General features: G+C 43.8%; 1 protein-coding gene across 4 annotated transcripts in view; it reads left to right on the top strand.

Annotated features, from left to right (window-relative positions):
* rnls (renalase, FAD-dependent amine oxidase) overlaps window positions 1-23,434 on the top strand; it is a 57,840-nt gene that overhangs the window by 18,387 nt on the left and 16,019 nt on the right. For all 4 annotated transcript variants that reach the window (XM_042083519.1, XM_042083521.1, XM_042083520.1 and 1 more), the window contains exon 5: window positions 21,148-21,321. In XM_042083519.1, the coding sequence (XP_041939453.1) occupies window positions 21,148-21,321 (174 nt within the window). The remainder of the gene's footprint in view (window positions 1-21,147; window positions 21,322-23,434) is intronic.

Below are 23,434 nucleotides of genomic sequence, written 5' to 3'. Positions count from 1 at the left end.
AAAAAAAACATAAAATGGCAATCTCCGAAAATAGCTATCTCACAAAAATATACCGCGACTGATATTAAAACCTCTTGGCCAAGGCCTGAACAGCATCCAGAGGGAAAAGGGTGGTTTATTCTTAGTCGTACATGTTAAAGAAGCACTCTGGCCTGCAAACCGATGGCAGAATATGTAGCTTTTTGTGTTCCCTTTGCGGGCCGATGTCAAAAGCTAAATTTAAACAGATACCGTTGTATGTGGACCAGTTCGCACATTTCCAGTAGTGTCTTTCTAACAGTCCTTCACAGAGTGCCGCCAATATTAATGGGTTTGGTTTTGAAAGCATTTACAATGTTTTACCAACATCGAGGTGTGTCTTAGTTATTTTTGACATTTGAAACTGTTGATATCAGAATAACCCCCCTCCGATGCTCTTTAGGTGTGAGCTAATTTGTTTGAGGGGTTTTTTTTTTCTTAAGGAAGTTAAAATAGTGATATTATCTGTCACATTCAACATGATCTTGGTGTCAGTCAAATCATATTAAAAATGTTATGCACTCTTGCTGCATATTAGAGAACTTAAAAAACATTTCACACATCTGTATGTCAACAAGTAATGAATAGCAAAGGACTGAATGTATATTTAGAATGGTGTGGTCCAGGTGGCTCACTCTCTGTGGCTATGAAAAAACAGAGCAAAAAAAAAAGCCCATCTAGTTCAACAGACTACCTTTTGACCGCCAGCTCAAAATAGCTTCTCTGGGGATGACGTCAGCCACGAAGCCCTCAGGTTGCTGCCCTAAATATCTGTGTTTGGTACCGAATTAAACACAAGCTATCTCTGAAACACGAAAAAAAAAAAACCCACAAGTTCTACCCTCGGGTGCCCTGTTTACTCCACCACCACCCCCGTCCCCATCCTAGAATATATTTTTGCCAATCAGAGCAGCAGCAGCAGTTTCTCTTCTGACCGTCCCACTCCATAAAGAACTATTTTATGTCTTGTTTGCTATGAAGGAGGGCGGGGGGGGGGGGGGGTATTTTTTAAAAATATTTTTAATTTTTTTTAGGGGGGGGGGGGTATAATGTATATTTGTATATAGAAGCAGCAGCAATGATGATGGTGCCAAGGGCTGTGGTCGTACCTGTGGACACCTGTGGTGTTTTGAAGGCTTCTACAGGGCTCCAGAGTGCGACCAATTTGGTCGCATATGCGACCTAATTTTTCAAAAGTGTGACTAAAAAAAATCGGAGGTCGCACCGGTGCGACCAGCTATTCGAGAGAGGAAAAAGTGTCCGCATTGAAACTAGCGTTGTCACGATACCAAAATTATGACTTCGATACGATACCTGCCATAAATATCACGATGCTCGATACTGAAACGATACTACGGCGAAATCCTAAGATATCTGGAAAAGAAAGGACTCATACCTCCTCCAAGTGTATTGAGTCATTTGTGTTGAATTCGGTGCACTTTTGTAGTGTGAGCAGGTCAATTCTGGGTTCAAAACTTCCTACATAAGTATTATTTTTATAGTCAGTAAAATAGTAGGCCTACTTTGTGTGATTAAGTCCTTTATTTTTTGTTATAGTTCATTTACATTGTGTTGTGTTTTGCCAATAAAGTAGCTTTAAATAGCCAAACTAGGCTAGATCAAGGTCAGTGTTAAAATTACTGCATGCAAATCACTGAATGCTATGCAGAGGGGCCTAATCTTTAGGCCATCTGATGTACAGTATAGGCTTCCCTAGGCCTTCCCGTGTTCATGGGATTTCTTTGACAGTTGCAAAGGGAAAAATGTGAGGATAGTCTTCTTTGCGCCCAGTGTACAAGTACATTCCAACCACTCAGGTCTTCGTCAGATAGGCCTACACCATTACCTGTTGCAATATGTCTGTGTGCATTCCTACATTAGCCTACGTCTATTTCTTTGATAACATGATTTGCTACCACGTAACAATAAGCAGCTATTATTATTAGGACTCAACACGCTTTGGTGGTATTATATGCTGTGGGCTTTAATTAGCGCATTTCGGGTAGCCTATCCTACATCTGGGCAATACTTATAGACCTCTCCAGAATAAGTACCGCCTCCGTAACTTCCGTATCCATCCAACTTCCGGGCGTCGATTGTCTATGGGAAATAACATGGCGTTTCGAAATATCATACCGGTAAAACATCTGTAGGTAGCGAAGTAGAAAAAGCTGGTGGGCAGATTAGCCTACACACTTCTGCCATCTAGTTTCCACTGGATTTTTTGATTGTCGGTGCCGTTTAAGTAGTATATTATAGACTATACTACTTAAACGGCACCGAAAATCAAAAAATTTGCAGTCTGCATGCCATGACAAATATTACCAGTAGTACTGACCGAACATGAAATAGATTGTTTACAAGTTATGGTAATGTTATTCTGGCGTGAACATTGCGCTTTCATCACATTAGCACCCTATGATTATAGCTCGTTATGTCTCGTCAAAATGATTACAGCTCGTTATGTCTCGTCAAAATTCATTGATGAAGGAAGGTTCGCTTTATCCCAGAGAACCATACTCGTTTCACTTAGGCTAGACTAAAACAGAAGAGAAGAACTTGGCACTAGCCATGTAGTCGTGTTTTCTATAGCATATTCGTTAACCTGCATTTCTTTGAACAAAAATGTTGGGATATGTCTGCGAGGTGTTTATCCAAGTTCCATGCGTAGCCTACTGCTTTTAAATGACTTTGAAACATATTTCACAAACGGGCCTCTGTGTACCTGATGGCTTGACTTCACTATTCGCGATGTATCCGAAATAGTTGCAGATTTCACTTCACCTTTTGTTTTATCCACAAGGCCGAGGACGGTCGGCAAAGAACTACTGTATGTTGACGTTGGCTGCACACTCACTCACTCAGAGCTGCCTGCTTGACACGCCCACTTGCCTAGATGCGTGCAAGGAGCAGTGAGAGCAGCAGTTCACGCAGACACAGAACGTTAATTTTAATAGAGTATCGATTCTAAAAACGTCGGAAATCGTATCGTTTTTTGCGTGAAGGCATCGTGATACCTTTTTATTATCGATACACCGTGCAACACTAATTGAAACTCTACCTTTGGTTCAATAACAGACACATATTTGGCCAATATCATGGTTTAAACAAATCACAGATAGTGAAGGGCGGGACCTCCCCTTTGATTGGCTGTGGCCCAGTGCCTGTGTGTAAATTTGAAAATGCGTGTGCTGCAGAGAGAGAGAGAGAGAGAGAGAGAGGTCAGAGACCCGTCAGATAAACAGAGTGGATGTAGTTGCATTACAGTGTGGTCACAAAGGCCGAGATAAATGTCCCTTCTCCCCACTGCCTTTCGGCGGCTGGCAGCAGCAAACCGATCCGACGAGCCCGAGATGATGATCAAGTTTATCGTTTCCTACGATAGGCCTAGTGAAACTTCCCTTCACCAAGTTCAGTCCGAAATAATTATTCACCGAAAAGGAGTGCGTCATTGACCGCAGTTACATGCAGGGAGTAACCCAGTTTTCAACAGCAATATTCGTTTTGCGTGCGAGTCGTGTAAACTCATTCTGATGGCATCAATCAATTTAATCCGCTATTTGGCACAAACCGAATATCGCTGCTACATTTAAAGCCTGAATATTCCCTGCGTATAACTGTGGTCATTGTGTACGGTGAATTGAATGGACTCATTCGAGCATGGCAAGTCATTGCAATAGCCTATAATAATAGGCCTACCATTTCGTTACTGCATTAACCATAGTGATGTTCTTATTGAAAATTTAAAAATACTAAAATTAAAAAGTAAATTACATTGTGGGGCTGTCAAATGATTATTGCAATCATCATTGCAAAATCACATAAAAATCCCCCAGGCTACTTGGAACATCTCTTTAAATTGTGCTCAAATACATTTCTATGGAAGATGCTAGCATGGCGAGCTGGTTTAGCCAAGGCCTAAAGATCATGAAGGATAGTATGTAAGACATTGAGCCATGAGATGTGCAGTTTGAAACCCTTAAAAGACGTGCACTGTTAATTTACTCACTGTTATTTTTATTTAATTCATCTTGAGATGTTTTAAGTTTAAATTTCAGCTCAGTGAAGCACTTAAAGCACCAACAATACATTAAGTTACTTTTCTTGTAGAATTGTAAATCTTAAGTCATAGGACAACCTATATAGGACAGTAATTAAGGAAAAAAAGTGAACCTGCTGCGGTGTTAAATGCGATGTGGTTGAACATTTGGAACTTTTTTGCTGGTGCACCTAAGAAAAAAAGTTAGGCGCACCAGTGCAACCAGTGCAAAAAGTTAGTCTGGAGCCCTGTTCTAGCAGGTGTCAAGGACAAAAAATAGCAAAGTTTCATTGAAATGAAATGCCATTAGGGTAGATACACTTAAATGGGTTGCACCACATTACTAGAAGTTAAATGCACTTGTTTGTTTTGTCTTATGTTTCTCACTAAGGCATTGCTAAGTTCAACCTATGGCCTGGCCTCCATCATAGCCCATTCAAACAGATATGACCGAAGATTTGCCCAAGAACCCTCACATCATAGACAGTCAATTGCTGCTATGGAACTAAACCTCATTCCTTTTTGATTCGAACCAAACCGGGCTTTGCAAATGAAAGAATGTTTTATATGGCATAGCTGGCATATGGCATGAGTGCATAGCTCAGGGGTTTGCTAGCCTGGTTTTCTGAAGAGTTCAGTTTTTCACTTCTTCAATGAGGGCTTGTCCACTGCCAAAAAGTGATGCCAACTGCTGTGCTCTGTAGAGCATGTCTCTGCTCTGGACTCTTTTTTCGGCACTCCTGTCAGACAACTGCAAAGTTGGTGGTGATCGTGGGGGAAAAACATAATCATATACACTGGGTGAAAACAGGCTCATGGCTACGGAACACTTAAACATGAATAACTTAGTATTGCCTTTGATCTTCCATGGAATGACGATTCTGTGGTTTGTCTTTCTTGCGCAAATTCTCCTCGCAAATGTCGCCTAGAATCAGATACTGGACGATCCTTCGCAATGCAGTTTTGGAAAGTAATTCATATTTCCCATCAGTACTCTCCAGGTCATCGTCACCCCCATAACCTGACTATGACGTAATGGCGTCATGACTAAAGGTACGCACAAGAGGTGTGTGTGTGTGTATGTGTGTGTGTGTGTGTGTGTATGTGTATGTCTTTTTGAGAAAGAGTGAGTGAGTGGAAATCCCTTTGTGGTCTTTCCACAAAAGATCTGTGATTTGGCCACACTCACACACACACCACACACACACACACACACACACACACACACACACACACACACACACACACACACACACACACACACACTCTTCACCCCATCCTCGCCTCCATCACCTGATTGTCAGAGAAATGTGCCTTTAATGAGGACGCGACAGGAGAACCAGAACCTCCAGACAGGACGTGCGCTCCAGCAGCCAGTGGAGAAGGGGCCATCCAGCTCTGGACTGTCGACGACGGGTCCCTCGGCACCCTGTCTGATCCAATAAATATTGTGCTTACTGTTGGACGCTTTTCGTGGCACATGAGTACATTAAGGGTTAGGAAAACAACCTCCCCACACTCTTGCTCTCTCTTGCGTGCACACTCACACACACACACCCACACACACACACACACACACATACACGCACGCTTGTGCGGGATGCCGTCCAGGACCTGTCGACCCAAATGCTAAATCAACTCCTTTTTAAAGGGCTCCGAGATCGTAAATTAGAAAAGGATGGGCTGAAACTCCCCTGCTTTTCCATTTGCCACAATCAGGTGTGTGTGTGTGTGTGAGTGAGAGAGAGAGAGAGTGTGTGTGCGTGTGTGTGCTTGAGCTTAGGTAACCAGTGTACATGCATGAATGTGTGTGCGTGTGTGTCTGTGAATATGTGTGCATGTATATGTGTGTCTGTGAATGTGTGTGTGTGTATGTGTGTGTGCGTGTGTTCGTGCGTGTGTTCATGCATGTGTGTGTGCGTGTATGTGTGCGTGTGTGTGTGCGCGTTTGTGTGTGTGTGTGCGTGTGTGTGTGTGTGTGTGTGTGTTCGTGCCCTGGGGGAGTTGGCTAAAAGGCCAGTCCTCTCTGTAGGAACAATGGAGACTGTTGGCTCTGTCTGGAGCCTCCCAGTACATTTGTGTTCAGTAGCACTAATGGCCCCCTTTTAAACAATACTCAACACTGACATCAACCTCACCACCCCACGGTTAAAAATAAAAGAAAGAGTCTGAGGTCTGGGTGATTTGAATTAAGTATGATAGGCTTTATGGGAAGCGGGGGTGGTGCTGTGAGTTATTAAAGTTTGATTGGGATTTTACTTGGATGTCTTTCATGTGCTTGTTGTCAAGGGTATTTTGTGTCTGTGTATGAGTGTTTCAAGTGGATTATTTTTCATGTGTTTGTCGTCTAGGCCGACCATTGCGTGTGTGTGTGTGAGTCTGATTCATGAGGAGTCCAGTGACTTCTCTTCCAGTGCACATCCCAATCGCTGTGGAAAACTACGGAATCCGATTTGCAGATGTGGTCTCCATACGCCTCCGTCGGCAGTTATGTCGTAGAGGGGTCAGAGGTGAAAGGGCAAGGGTCAAGAGTCAGAGCTGAAATATGAAGGAATGCTTCCCAACAGCTGGCGAGGGGACCCCAGTGTGGCATTAAAGGACAGAGGGACACAGTGGCTGTCATTGCTGTGTGTGTGTGTGTGTGTGTGTGTGTGTGCGCGTGCGTGCGTGTGTGTGAGAGAGAGAGAGAGACGGAGGAAAGCCACAAAAGAACTGTGATTTTAGTCCTCCTCATTTATCTACACAATCTACATACACACACAGACACACACAGAGACTCATGCACATGCATGCGCTCACATACTCACACTCACGTGCCTGTCAGGCCTCTACTGTGCTTAGGGAGATGCTGTCAGAGGTGTAGAGCCGATAAATCCCCTCTCTCCCCCCAAACGTCCCCCACCCCCCGACCACAAGGTTTATGTAGCATCACTTCACACTCTTCCCCCTACACACAGACACACACACATACACACCACTACCACTTCCAAAGATCAGGAAACGTGCCGTATATTTCCCCTGCACCTCAGGGATGCACTCCCCCTTCACCGCAGGCAGTCAGTTGGCCATACGCTTCTCTCGTCCTTACACACACACACACACACACTTCCACAAACTCACCTCCCTCTCCTCTCCTCTCTCTCACACACACACACTTCCACAAACTCGCCTCTCTCTCCTCTCCTCATACACACACACTTACACAAACTCACCTCTCTCTCCTCTCCTCCTCACACATACACACACACACACACACACACACAAACTCACCTCTCTCTCCTCTCCTCCTCACTCACACACACACACACACACAAACTCACCTCTCTCTCCTCTCCTCCTCACACACACACACACACACAAACTCACCTCTTTCTTCTCTCCTCCTCACACACACACACACACACACACACAAACTCACCTCCCTCTCCTCTCCTCCTCACACACACGCACACAGTCACCTCTCTCTCCTCTCCTCCTCACACACACACACACACACAAACTCACCTCTTTCTCCTCTCCTCCTCACACACACACACAAACTCCCCTCTCTCCTCTCCTCCTCACACACACACACACACCCCTCTCCTCCTCACACACACACACACACAAACTCACCTCTCTCTCCTGTCCTCCACAGTCGTCTCCTCAGAGCGCAGTGCTGTCTTCAACACTCAGCACAACTTTAACAGGGTCACAGTTTGATGACTGTTTTGATTAACAAAGTCACTTGGATGGAGACACATTAGAAGTGTTTTCAAACCGGTTTTTATCTACTGTGGAAGTCCCACTCTGAAGTAAGACAGACAAGTTCGGATGGATGGATGAAGGCTAACTACAGAGTGTCTGTGAGTGTCTGTGTATGTGTGTGTGCGCGTGTGTGTGTATGTGTGTGTGCGCGTGAGTGTGAGCGTGTGTGTGTGTGTGTGTGTGTTCTCAAAGCAAACATTCTCAAAGCACATGGTGGTTAAGCACTTAAGGTGTGTGACTGACCGAGTGCTTTTATGTGTTGACCCTATGTCTTTTGAAAGGTCTCCCTCCCAGTCACATTCACACTCCGCTATGGTTTCATCAGATCGGTGCCTGTTGCGTGAGGCCTTTGTGCCACGGACCCGTGCCACAGGCGTACAGGGCTTTGCAGGCTTTGCTCCGAGTGAAGAGAGAGGGTTTTGGAGAGCGTTTTTCAGCTGTGGGGCAGAACATCCTGTGGGTGGCTCAGAGCCTCTGCTAGCACGCTAAACTGTACTCGCTCACGCACGGCAGGCTGTTCAATCTTGCCCACTTCTGCAGTGATATGTGACCTCATTGACGATGTGAATAGCAATGGGTGTGTGCGGACTGTGTGCGTGTGTGTGTGTGTGTGTGTTTGGAGTATGTGTGAGCATGCACGTATTTGTGTTTGTGTGTTATGTTTGTATGTGTGTTTGTATTTATAAGTGCATGTGCGTGCGTATGTGTAAGTGTGTGAATTAAATACGTTTGTTCACATGTGTTAAAGGTGTGCGTGTGCATGTGTGTGAATCACACATGTGGTGACTCTGTCTGTCTGTGTGTGTGTATGTTTGAGAGAGAGAGAGAGAGAGAGAGTGTGTGTGTGTGTGTGTGTGTGCACGTGTATGGATTTAATGCAGATACGTGTGCAGAGATACCAGGAGCTGGATCCAGGCTCATTCCAGTCCCACTCCACAGGGAACATTCATTCACCTCCCTCCAGCCTCAGCTGTGTGTGTATGTGAGTGTGTGTGTGTGTGAGAGAGAGAGAGAGAGAGAGAGAGAGAGAGAGTGTTTGTAGCAGGCATAGATTTAATGCTAACTGTGTGCCTGTGTGTGTAGTTGTTGGGTTGTGAATGTATGTACATCTCAATGTTCACCTCAACAGTGAGTGTTTGTGTGTGTGTGTGTGTGTGTGTGTGTGTGTGGATACACTCATACTCCACCTCACCCCTAAATCTTACAGAGAACACACTCAGAAAACCGCAACCCACTCATATGCAGAATCATGCTCTTTCACACACAAACACAACACACACACACACACTCTCACTCTCTCTCTCTCTCTCTCTCATGCATACAGTCACTAACACACACATGTGTAATGCTTAGCTGGTTGCCTGTAACTCACACATACCCCCCCCCCCCCTCCAGTGTGTAGTTTTGCAGTGTGTGCAAACCACCCTAGCCACCCAACAGACTAGGGATGTAACGATTACCGGTATAATGGTAAACCGCGATAAAAATGTTGACGATAACAATTACCGTTTCTTTTCAAATATCATAATTATCGCGGTTGATTACCGCGGTGTGGAAACTGTGTGTTTAATCCTTCCCAGCTTCATCCGAGCCTGCATACAGTAGGCCTGGTACAATGAAACAGAACTAGTACCCTACTGATTCTGTTGCTTTATTGATGGTTTTAACTACACTTAGGATTAGGCTACACCTGATTTTAAAAGGCGGAACATTTTCACCGCAAAATGTGCACTGTATCATGTAACCACTCTGCGTCTTTTTATGTTCGCATCCACATTAAATCCATTCCACTCACGTTATCAGGAGAATACAGTAGCCTAAAGTTTTATTTTGAACGCTTGCTTTGGTCTCACTCATTGGATCCAAATAACAGAAATAGCAAACTCCAAGTTATGGTAGGGTAAGTTAAGCTTTGAGCACATAGCCAATTAAACATGAAGAAAAAAGCGAACGGGACACTTTTTGAAACTATCAGATTGTGTAGGCCTATCAATGCTTTCTTAACATGATCACTATAACCGTAAGGTTAAATTTTCATACCGTTACATCCCTACAACAGACAGACGGTTTCTCTGTTATACACACAAAAACACAAACACAGATGGTTGTCCACAATGGGGTATACACACTTCTTATAAAACTGCATTAACTTTCTCTCTCTCCCTCTCTTTCTCCCTCCCTCTCTGACTTTATCTTTGTCTGCTCCCCTCTTTCTCTCTCTCTCTTTCCCTCTCTTTGTCTGTTCCCCTCTCTCTCTCTCGCTCTCTCTCTCTGTCTTTTCCCCTCTCTTTCTCTCTCTCTCTTTGTTTATTTGTCTGTATCTACATCACATGCACTCTTTCACTTTTGTTTGCATACACTCTTTCTCTTTTCCTCTCGTTCTCCCGCTCTCTCTCTTTTCCTCTTTCCATTATGATGCTGAGAACAGGAAATTCAGTGAGGAAGCGTCATATTTCAAGCACAAGACTGCCATGCGTTCCGTTGGCCTGGTGACTGAGTTCTGCTTTTAGCCACAAAACACACTGTGCGCTAGAGCCATGCTGTACACACACACACACACACTCACAGACACACACACACACACACACACACACACACACACACACTCCCTTTCTCATTTTCTCATTTGTCTCACATAATCAATACCACACAACACACACACACACAGACTTACACACACACTCTCTCACACACACACACACACACACACACACAAAGCCAAAGCCCATCTTAACCACATACACACACTCTTTCTCTCTCTCTCACATACACACACACACACACACACCAAAGCCAAAGCCCATCTTAACCACATACACACACTCTTTCTCTCTCTCTCACATACACACACACACACACACACCAAAGCCAAAGCCCATCTTAACCACATACACACACTCTTTCTCTCTCTCTCACATACACGCACACACACACACACACACACACACACACACACACACACACACATACACACACACACACACACACCAAAGCCAAAGCCCATCTTAACCACATACATGCATTCATTTTCTCACACCCATTTGCACATTAACAGACTCCTTCTCAGCCATTCACATTGACAGTGACCAACACATGTCCAAACAGATTCATATCTTCTCACACTCACGCTCACACACACACACACACACACACACACACACACACACACACACACACACACACAGCACCTCTATCTCTGCCTAGTCTCCGCTCCATCTCACTGATGTTCTAGCCTGTCTGAATGGCCAGGAAGGAGTGATGGTGTGTGTGTGTGTGTGTGTGTGCTGCCTCCTTAAGTAGCAGTGAGGGGAAGAGAATGCAAGGCCCCCTCTGAGCCTCTGGAGGAGAAAGTCAACAGGGAAGCAAATGCACAAGTCACACAAGAGAGAATGTGTGGGGGAGTATGTATGTGTATGTGTGTTTGTATGTAATGCATACATGTATGGCATGAATTATTTGAGTGCTGTATGTTTATGCATGTTAATGCATGTTTTATTTTTATTTTTTGTTACAGAAAAAAGCAACCGCATATCCAAGTGTACATTTAAAACCATGGCTGTGTGCACACATGTAAATGAGCGCGTAGGTTTATTATTTTGTGTGTGTGTGTGTGTGTGTGTGTGTGTGTGTCGCTCTCTGCGGGACATCTGTGGAGAACAGGAAGTGAAGTGTATTGATTAGGGAGGTCTCCATCAACACTCCACTCCAAGCCTAATGTACCCCCCACACACATCAAAGAGCCCCAGACGAGTGTGTATATGTAGGCTTGTGTGGACCACAGGAAAACATGAGCAGGGTACAAGCAAACCATCTATGGCACTGCATACAGTATACATACAGAGAGAGAGAGAGAGAGAAACAAACACACACACACACTGAGCAGGGTCTCCATATAAAAATACACACAATGATTGAGTTAGTCACACGAACGCATGCACACAAACATGTACATTTGCACGTCCATGTCAGTATTGTGTGTGCGTGCGACAATTTGGTTGGGCAGAATGGTGTGTGTGTGTGTGTGTTTGTGTGATTTCTGCTGATTATCTATAAGCAGGTGATGATGCTAGAAGCGGGTATGTATGTCTGACCCTAAAAGGTTATCCGGTTGCTCACCACAAAATCAGATAAATTCTCAAACATCCTCCACCTGTGTGTGTGTGTGTGTGTGCATGTGTGTGTATGAGAATGTGAGACAGAGAGAGCAGACTAAGTTTATATATGAACTGTGCACTCCAAATGTGTTTTATTGGAGCAGTAAAGCTATTCTTTAAAGCCTTTCTCTTCTTTTCTCTCTTTCTCTCTCTTTCTCTCTCTCTCTTTCGATGCTTTTACACTCACCCGCACACGTAGTCTCTTCCCCACCAATATGCCCAATACACACTCAGAAACATACACAAACACATGCAGAGACACACTTCTTCCACACTCCTTCACACACGCACAAGCACACACAGTTAAATAGAAACACACTGAAATACACCCACCCTTTCTGTGACTCTGCATCTGGTTTGCGCCTGACGACAGAGAGAGAGAGAGAGTGTGTGAAAGTGTGTGAGAGACAGAGAGAGAGAGCGAGAGTATGTAAGTGTTTGTGTGTGTGTTTGAGAGAGAGAGAGAGCGAGAGTATGTACAAGTTTGTGTGTGTGTTTGAGAGAGAGAGAGATTGTGTGTGTGTGTGTGTGTGTGTGAGAGAGAGATATATATTGTGTATGTGTGTGTGTGTGTGTGTGAGAGAGAGTGAGAGAGAGAGAGAGATTGTGTGTGTGTATGTGTGAGAGAGAGAGAGCAAGCGATCGAGTGAGAGTGGTGGCGAAATTTATAACGTACGGCCGAACAGAGAGCAGGCCTCCCACCCCTGGGAGCTCTGTGGTTGCAAGAGGGTGTGAGGAGCTGGAGGAGTAAAAGGTGTGTGTGTGTGTGTGTGTGTGTGTGTGTGTGAGTGAGAGAGAGAGAAGGTGTGTGTGCATGCATGTGTGTCCAGTATGCACCATTTTGTATCTGTTTTTACTATGCATCTTTCTGGCATAGGTTGTTTGACATTTGCGTGTCCACAGTATGTTTGTGTATGTATGTTGAGATGTATTTCTTTAGGAATCCACCATCTTGGTTTGTATAGAAATTAATATTACACATACACGTAAAAGGGCACAGGCTGAAATAGGTTTCCGATATAGTTTCTAAGCAGTTTGTTTTACATATTGATTGCTTTTTAATGGATCGGGATATTTAGACTGGCAAAAGTTTGCTGTCAGTATGTATGTGTTGGAGTGTGTGTGTCTTGTTATTGTTACTGTTACTTGCATTATGTATGTGTGTTGAGTTAAGGGTGTATGGTGTGTGTGTGTGTGTGTGTGTGTATACTCTCTGCATTCTGAGGAGCCCTCCTCCCGGTGATTAGGGAAGGTCTGCTAGTACGGGAGAACCCAACCCAACTGTGTGTGTGTGTGTGTGTGTGTGTGTGTGTGTGTGCGCGTGCAAATGTGCTCCCTGAGCCAGCCTGGAAGGAGCACAGGAATAATGTCATGAAATACGATCCCAGCAGACCCAACCAAAACAGGGGGTCTGCAGTACTTCCATCCCACATCCCTTAGGTTCTCCTCATTAGTTTGTTTTCTTTATTTCAGTTTGTTTGTATGTATGTTTGTTTGTTTGTTTTGTAAAATTCTCTAACAAACATTAGTATTCAGCAGTAAGACAGTCAGCAGTGGTGTGCTCGGTAGGAGACTGATATCCATTCCCCTTATTGGTGTGATATGTCCTAATGTTTTTAGCTGTGTCTTGTTTTTAATTCTAGTCTAGTTTTTAACTACATGTCTTTGTCTTCACCGTGTGATGGGGGGAAACGTAATTTCGATTGCTTTGTACGTCTGGAACATGTGAAGAATCGACAATAAAGCTGACTTTGACTTTGACTTTGAAGTATAGAGCCATAGACTGAATCAGGCATGGGTGTGTGTTCACAGAATGGAGACGATAAGGGATAAGAAGCCCTGAGTTAGTTTGGAAGCTCACAGAAGAAAAGGCCTAGCCTGGCAAAACAAGACTCATTCACAAAGTAATTAGACTCGGGTCACTCATGATTGGGATTCGTTTACAAGCTAGCATGGTGACGGGAGTAGACATACCGCTAATTTTGAAATCATCCATTGATCCAGCCTAACCAATCACCTTGAGATTCCTTAAGAGATTCCTAACGATGCTTCCTACATTGCCTTAACTTAACAAACTGACTATAACAGCATCGGCAGTCAGGAAACGATGTACAGTACGTGGGCCTACCTTTGCTGTAAATATATTTCTGCATTTTTCCAACTGAATGTTTTGATGTTTGCAAGCATTGCTCCTACCGCTCTTTCAGTTTCAAATCTATATAGTGTCATTCCCTCTCGTTGCTTACTGGGCAGATAGTCTGCCGACCGATTGAAACACTAGTGAACTATCGTGTTCCAGACTAGTATCTCCCTGAAAGGTCTAGTGTGGCCGTGGCCAGGCTAGAAAAGGCATCTGTGAGGGCAAGCGGTCTTCAGACCTCTCATAGATGTGCGTGTGCATCCATCTGGAAAATATGTGTGTATTTTTTCTCTTTGTTGTTGTTGTTGTTGTTGTTGTTATAGCTGTTGTTTTTGTTGTTCCGTGTTCTTAGAATTAGTATGGTGGTTGGGTTGTTCCCTGATGTGTTTATATATAAATAGTTCAGTGTCATAACTTGTGCGTCACATTTACCATCTTGTTGATGATATCGGGGAAAGTATCACACTTGGTGCCATATGCATTTTTTTGATGATGTTTGATATTTCAGCGTTCAAGCCTTTTTCAACATCTTTAACATCTTGTCTTGTGTAAAACCCAGCACTGTCTTGAATTCCTAATCCCCCTGGATTCAAACGTTCCGTTTAAGGCTTTTCCACTTCATGAAGCTTAAACTGGTCCAAACTGGTCCAAACCTGTTCACTGTAAGCCAATCTGGAACAGCCTAGTCTGAAACTGACTCGCTTCAGTTTGATCAGGCGCTTTCCTTAGTCTTTTTTTGTTCAGCGTCGGTCTCAGGCTTGTTTATGTACTGCTTCAGGCAGAATTGAAGCGCAGAATTTCTTTGTAAGAATGAAAATGTTGCAACATTTATTTTTTTTACACAGCATTTCATGTTTTTTACCACTGCAAGTCATTCAAAGTCCCACAATCACTTTTATTCCCTTTTTCGTCCCCTAAATCAAATCTGTAACGTGTTCCTTACTTGCGAATGTGGGCTGTGGTTGAACATGGAGAGACCACAGCTTCAGCTGTTGATTGGCTGACACCAGGCAGATGTGCTGAAAATCTAGAACAGACCCCCACCCCGACCTCCACACTCTCCCACTCCCAGTCCCCCCACCATCTAAACACAGAACAGACCACTTGAACTTCACCAAACACAGACCAGAACACCAGCCGACTCCAAACTCAGATGGCGGCGAGCCTCCTTCTGACGAATGAAAAGGAAATATATACACAAACAAGTCCCTCTAAAGCCAGTAGGACATTAGCCCTCTACTGAAGAGGCTAAAAGCTATGGCCTCCATCAGGACTTGCAGTGTCTACCTCTTCCACTGAAGATCTTGGCTTGTGGAGCTCAGCTTTATAAAGTACTGGTAGAGCAAGCAATGTTCCTATAACACCAAAATTAGGAGTTAACTGCCCAGAGACTAAAATGCAGGTCTCTACTGGACAAAGCATCTACTATGAAATGCAATACCATGTATATTATGTGTACATGGTTTCTGTATAGCTTTTGATATACTGTTGAATTAAAAAAAAAAATCTGTTGACCCACAGTCATTTTGACCCACAGTCATTTTCTGATCCCAGCCCATCTCTCTCCCCCACTCACTTCCAGTCACTCTTCACTGTCCTATCCGATTAAAGGCAAAAGCCTGAAAGTAAGTAAGGGGAAAAAATGCTACATAAACATTAGGTTTGGGCACCGAAACACGGTTCTAATTTGGCACTGGTGCTGACGCAAACGGTAGTAACTGCATCGAATAACAACGTGGATTTCAGTGCCTCATTTCGGTGCTTAAATAGCGTTTTTTTATTTTTTTATACAAGGCATCACTGCATGTCATGCGCCATCTCTAACGTCTTGCTCTGATAGCAACACATCCAGATACAGTTAGCTAACATAAACACTGGATGTATAAACCAGAGGGGTGCACCACATGGACAGTGTTTGACAGCTTGCGTGAGCCCAAGTAGCTTACTTTAAAGCGATATCACGAGCTCCTGTCAAAATCTAGCAGTGGGCCTAACTACACACAAGCAAAAGGCTATGAAACATCAACAGTAGGCTAGCCTATATGTTACACAATATCCTTGCTAATGCGCTAACTGGCATTTATTTGAAATGTTATCAGCAAAGTTGTAAGGTGAAAACTTTATTTCACGGTGTGTTAAACAACATGATGGCATGATATTAATCTTTCATGTGCATGAGGCCCATATAGCACCACAATGAATATGAAGATCATGTTAAAAGTTAGCTGGCAAAAACATAAATATGTAGGTTACCTGATGTCACTGAGCTGTCAAAGAGGCTATGAAACCATCTCCGTATGTTATCGCTAATTAAACTCAGCTGACTGGTGTTAGCGCATAGCCATAGTTGTTAAAATGCCTACTAGGCTAGCGCTAGGAATCTAAACACTTCAACACCGACATGTAGCCTAACATGTTCAAAACTACTGCGTGTTATGGGTTAAGATATGAAATTTCTTGAAGCATTTGGGAACACACTGAATTAACTGGAAAGTAGAGTCCCTGTTAGATTAGCTTGCTTGCAAATGCCGTTGTCCATGACCTGGCAGTTCTGGCAAGCGGTTTTAACATACCTTATGGCAAACCGCCTAGACTGGGTAAACTTGAAAGCAGAGCTTACCATTGTGTGTGCATGCATGGCAAGCTGTTTTAACATTTAAATGTATTATTCGTAGGAGCAATGAGATATTGATAGTAAATTGAATATAACAGTTCAATTTCATGTTCAAATTTGTCTTATCAATAAAATAAAGTAATTCATGCTTTAGACCATTTTAATTTAAAACATTTTAAAAACAAAGTACTGGTTCAGGCACCGTTTCGGCACCGGCACGGTTTTAAAGGTATCGATTTAGCACCGGTATCGAATAAAACCCAAACTGAGTTTAACCTAACCTCAGAAAGCGCTCTCTCCTTCACTCTCTCTCTCTCTCTCTCTCTTTTCTCTCTCTCTCTCTCTCTCTCTCTCTCTCTCTCCCTCCCTCTCTCTCTCTCCCTCCCTATTTCTCTCTCTCCCTCCCCTTGCTCTCTCTCTTTCTCTCTCTGTCTCTCTCCCTCCCCCTCTCTCTCTCTCCCTCCCCTTGCTCTCTCTCTCTCTCTATCTCTCTCTCTCTTTCTCTTTCCGTCTCGCTCAGGAAGAGTACAGTGTAGAGCAAACCTCACCTTTGCTCTGACTGGACCCCACCCAAGAGGAACCCAACAGTGACTCAGTTCTCAGCTGTGTGGTGGAGAGGTGTCTGCTGCCTCAGCGAGAACCAGATCTACACACACACACACACACACACACACATACACACATACTCCCCCACCACACACACACACACACACTCCCCCACCACATACACACACACACACACACACACACACACACACACACACACACACACACACACACACACTTGGGCGCACCCACCTCCCAACTGTCCACAGTAGAGAGGGAGGTGCACCATGGGCATTAGCCCTTTTCTTCTATGTGCATGTCTATCTAACTGTTTGGTACCTACTTTGATAGAAAGATGATGATGTTTATTGTTATTGATAGCACTGCAGGGAAAACTCCCTCAAACCCGCCGTTGTGAATCTGTGCCACTTTTGTGTTTGCGACTGCCTCAAAGCCAATTGTGCGCTGTTGAATTTCACATCATGCTACGTGAGGTAGGCTTGTTGGCTGTTGATCGGCCACTTTTGGGAAATCCCCTACCTACACTTTTTCTGTGTGTGTCTGAGTCTTTAAGTGACATGATAGAGAGGCAACAGTGCCATGGATGGCCTCACCTTCTTTTATTTTACTCGTTTCTCAATTCTCTGGTTTAGATTCAGACCAGATAGGTTCAGACCATGTAGGATCTCCCAAGGTCCAGAATGCATTTGAAGTGGTTACGGAAGAGCATTGTGTGACTTATGTTTGTCCTGGAACCTTTTAGAAGTAGATCTGTGTTTCATTGAGAGGCTGTGGGAATGGAGAAGCGGCGTGGTGACTTAAACTGCTGAGCCGTGTATTTCTACTTATTTATGTGGAGCAAAGTGTCTCTTTCACTTGTCTGAATCAATGTGGAGCTCACTTTGATAAACCAATCCATTTGGCCTCCAGCCAGATTTTGATCTGTGTGTGTTGATCTACACTGTGCTGCTGGTTGGATACAGTGTGTGCCCTCTGCCACCTCCATTACATGTTGGGTGTTGAAATCTTTTATGGCATAGGCTATGGCAATGGCATGTTCCACAATTGGATTTCATTAGCTTGAGTAAGGAACTCTTCTTCACTACTTGCGCTCTCTCACTCTCTCCTTCTCTCTCTTTCTTCCCTTCCTTCTCATGTCTCTATCACTCACTCTGGTCACTCTAAATGTATTTTCTCTCTCTGCTTTTCTCTCTTTCTTGTATCTGTCTTCTTTCATTCTATTCATCTAGCTTCCTGTCTCTCAGTCTATCTTTCCATCCTGTCTCTCTCTCTCTTTCTTTGCTTTTTTTCTCTCTCTTTCTCTCTCTCCTTCTATCAATGTTCTTTTGCTTGATCCCTCTTTTATCCATTCCGTTTATACATCATCTGTCCCTCTCTCTTCTACTCTCTCTTTTTCTCCCTCTTTTCCTCTTTCTTATCCTGTCTTTCCCTCCTCTCTCTCTCTCTCTCTCCCTCTCTCTACCTCTGATGTCCCAGCAGATTGCCGGTACCAAGGGGGCACTGTTACATGCCCTTAATCTCAGCCAGATGTGAACAAATGACACAGAGCAGTTTGTAGGGGGATGGAATGGGGGGGGGGGGGTAAGAACGATAAAAGGGAACGCATCCTGGGATAGTCACATGACCTCCTGACTCCAAATGGCTCTTCCATTCTCTCTGAGGCCCAGTGTGGCCCAGTCAACCACTGCACCACCCCACTGCCCCAGCCTGACAGACCTGAGGGGAATAGAACACCGTTTGATGACTAAGGAGACCTGCGTGTCATCTGAAGTCTAAGCAACAGAGGAACTGAAGAAGGGGAAGGGGTGGGGGGGGTATCGGAGGGGTGTATGGGGGGTGGTTGGTGGGTAGGAGGAATCTGGAATGGGAAAGCCTTTGTTGTGTGCAAAGGAGAGGGGGGGGGGTGTCTTTGTTGTTTGAACCACAGAGGAGTCGGTGGAGTTGAGAGCAGCGCTGGGCCGAGATGTGCGTCCGTGCTGTGGAGACATGGCGTCCGTGCTGCAGAGACATGGCGTGCCAGAGCGCCGCTGCTGCAGCAGCAGTGGGGACGTGCATCTGTTAATCTTTCAGCTCTCGTCCCACACTTCTCCTCCTCCTCCTCCTCCTCCTCCTCCTCTTCCTTCTCCTCCTCCTTTTTCTCTCAGGCCTGTTCCACCAGCACAGTTCTGGTTCACGCTCCAGATGTTGAACCTTTCGGAGCAAAAAAACTTTTCGACCAAAAATAGATCTGTTCGGAACCTGGAAAGTTGGTTCCGAGCTGGAACCCGAAACATTTTTTGGTTTTTCTTGTGAACTGGAGCGGACATGTCATTCTGCAGTTCAATAATGTATGCAGCACCCTCGGTTGATGGCACATTCTTGGTTCCATTACTGTGTTTTCCAGAGAATTGAATTCCATTTGTGGTGGTTGGTTTGTAGAATTAACTTGAATGCAACAGTTTAACAAATTAGCGCAGCGTGGTTATGATGCTATCCAGATTTAAGCACAATTTAGTAGAACCTGGAAAATCATTATGTGGTGGTCAATGTTGATATCGCCACAAATAAGTCAATGTATGGGAAACACTGCATTAAAAACTAGTGGAATTGCAGGCTGGTTCACTAGGTAGCATTAAGGTTCAAGAAACTTGTTGAAGAACCAGTTTTCTGCAGGTCAAAAAAACTCCCTCTCTCATTCATTCCTCCACACTCTCACGCCTTGCTGCGTGTCGCACACTGCGCTGTCGTCCAAAAACGTTCATGACCGTGTAATGGAATATTGCATTTCATCAATTCTGCGGAGGTTTGCCAGAATTCAACGTTAGAAGATTAAAAAACTGAAAGAAAAAGACAGGAAAGGGAGGGAGAAACCTTTCGGCGCACGAACCAACTGGAATTCATCTTTCAGTAATAAGAGTTCAAAGGCAAACATGACCTCTTAAAATGCGAACGCGCTGCTTTTGTTAACTCACTGGGATGCCTGGGAGTAGCAGTTCTGATTTGAAGCCGCAGCGGTGACCTTTGACCCCTGGTGTGCTCTGTAGTCGAGCGGGGCCGAGTTTGAGAGCCGCGCGGGCCAATAAACAACAGATGTTGCAGACAGGAAACCAGGGCAGTATGTCTTCAGAAAAAAAAAGAAAGGAACGAAGAATGAAAAAAAAAAAGGTTCTCATTCTGAATGAGCCAGCATCAATTCAGCAAGCAAGATACTTACAGGACTTCTATATACCCACTCACATTACTGCTACTGAAGGCTTTGAGGAAGACTTTTTTTGAGTACATGTTGTTTCTTGTGCCCTGGTTAAAGAGGCTTCTCTAGCTATCTTCATAGAGCATGTGAGTTAGAATAACAGTTTGGTTTAGGCCCATTCCATCACTTTTAATGTCGCTGTCCGAAAATGAATACAACACATGTTTACTGCAACATCTGGTTTTGAGTACAGAGTGCATCCAGCGCAGAGTCCAAAAATGTACAGACTCTTGAACATGCAAAGGAGATACGGTGCCATCTTGAACATTTAAGGTCTTTTGTTTTTCACTTTCCCTGACAGAGAGCTACTGAAAGGTCCCATCTCAACCGCTGTGATGTAGGGTTATTCACAAACATAACATTTTGAATGTTCATCTTGATAGTCAGTGATTAAAGCATTTTTCATAAATTAATCTTCCAAGTTACTCCCTAGACCCAGTTTCTTCCTGACTCCCTAGACCCAGTTTGTCTGTGTCTGATTAAATTCAGATAACATAATTCCAATAACATTCAGTCCAGAAACCCACCTGCTATGTGTGTGTGTGTGTGTGTGTGTGTGTGTGTGTGTGTGTGTGTGTGTGAGACCTAGTGTTCGTGTCCATAACACTGTGCCACTCTGTGCCACATGTCTCCCCTCAGTGATGGCGGTCCCTCAGCGTGAGCAGCTGGAGGCGGTGAGCTACTCGTCGCGCTATGCCCTGGGCCTCTTCTACCCACCACACACCTCCATCCCCGTACCCTGGGCCGCCAAGTACATCTCCGGCAGCCCGTGCATCCGCTTCATCGCCATCGACAACAAGAAGCGTAACACAGGTTTGTCCTTTTGTGTGTGTGTGTGTTTGTGTTTGTGTTTGTCTGTGTCTTTGTCTGTGTCTGTGTGTGTGTGTGTGTGTGTGTGCATGGACATGTCTCTGGCAGTTTATAGCCTATGTGCTGTAATGCATCAAGCTAGCTCCATTGTTGAGCGAGCTCGAAAACACAGGCAGGGTCCATTTTTTTTCCAAAAACACAAAGGAAGTTGTGGTCATCAGCAGGACACAATTGTGACAAGGTGTTTTTACTTAGTAAAAAAAATGACCCTCAAAAGACAAGTGATTTGGGGATATCGAGGCAGTAGTAGTGTAGTGTGGTTAAGGAGCTGGGCTAGCATGCAGTAGCCTAAAAGTTGTGGGTTCAATTCCCGGCTGGGCTAGCATGCACAACCCCAAGATGCTCCGGGGACAATGTAACAATCCCTTGTAATATAGTTGACATGTGTAAGTCACTTCAGACAACAGTGTCTGCTAAATGAATACATAATGTAAATGTAATTTGAAGGAGAAAGAGATAGAAATTACAGACTTTCTCTGTTCTCAAAACAGTGGAGAACTTGTTTAAATGAGTCTACACAATGGTGTATTTTATTTTACTAGTTATTGTCTGTCAAGTCAAGTCAAGTCAAGTCAAGTTTATTTATATAGCACATTTCATACACAGAGGTCATTCAATGTGCTTTACATAAACAAAACCAAACGATAATAACAAGTAAAAGCATAGAAGGGCAATATAGTCAAAGAATAGTTAAAAGGTAAAGATCATAATAAAAAGAAAACATAAAACACAAGGTAAAATCATTTAAAAATAAAGAATAATTAGTAAGCAAAAACAAAGGCAAAAGTAGTAAAAAAAGTAATAAAAGACAAAGTAGAATAATTATCGAGGCAGATTCAGAATTTGTAACTCGGCACAGTTAGCAGAAAGCGTCTGAGAACAGTTTGGTCTTAAGTCTAGATTTAAAACTGGCTACAGTTGGGGCCTTTTTAATGTCATCCGAAAGTTGGTTCCACAGCTGAGCCGCATAGCAGCTAAAAGCTGCTTCACCATGTTTAGTTCTAACTGTAGGTTTTACTAGCAGGTTTTTCATCTGGGACCTGAGAGGACGAGAAGGTGTGTACTGCTGAAGCATGTCTGACAAGTATTTAGGTCCTGCTCCATTTACTGATTTATAAACAAGCAATAGTGCTTTAAAGTCAATTCTGTGACTTACTGGAAGCCAGTGCAAGGACTTAAGAATTGGAGTAATGTGGTCAGTTCTTTTAGTTTTTGTTAGAGTCCTAGCTGCTGCATTTTGTATCACCTGAAGCTGTTTAATAGTCTTTTTAGGAAGGCCTGTGAACAGTCCATTGCAGTAATCAACCCTGCTGGAGATAAATGCATGAATGAGTTTTTCTAAGTCATGTTTTGACATCAGCCCTCTGAGTTTGACAATATTTTTGAGGTGGTAAAAAGCTGATTTAGTTATCGCTTTCATGTGGCTGTTGAAATTTAGATCACTGTCAATTAATACACCAAGGTTTTTAACAGTATCCTTTGCCTTCAACCCTTTTGTGTCAAGGAGAGTGGCAACCCTAAGTCTTTCCTCATTTTTACCAAATATAATTACTTCAGTTTTTTCTTTGTTCAACTGAAGAAAATTTTGAGACATCCAGGTGTTGATTTGTTCTATACACTGACACATAGATTCAAGAGGACCATAGTTGTTTGGTGATAGAGCTAAGTAAATTTGTGTGTCATCTGCATAGCTATGATATGAAATCAAATTATTTTGAATGATTTGTCCAAGTGGGAGCATATAGAGGTTGAATAATAGTGGCCCCAAGATCGACCCCTGGGGAACACCACAGGTCAAGGACGTTGGTGTTGAGGTACAGTTTCCGATGGCAACAAAGAAGCTCCTTTCTTGTAGATATGATTTTAGCCAGCTGATAACTATGCCTGTAAATCCAACCCAGTGTTCTAGTCTGTGTAGTAAAATATTGTGATCAACAGTGTCAAATGCTGCACTAAGGTCCAGTAGCACTAGGACTGATGTTTTACCTGAATCTGTGTTGAGGCGTATGTCATTGGAAACTTTAATGAGAGCTGTTTCAGTGCTGTGATTTGCCCG

The sequence above is a fragment of the Alosa sapidissima genome, chromosome 24, assembly GCF_018492685.1.
Source record: "Alosa sapidissima isolate fAloSap1 chromosome 24, fAloSap1.pri, whole genome shotgun sequence".
NCBI lineage: Eukaryota > Metazoa > Chordata > Actinopteri > Clupeiformes > Clupeidae > Alosa > Alosa sapidissima.
Note: the sequence above shows the minus strand (reverse complement) of the source record. Positions and strands in the feature narration are given on the sequence as shown.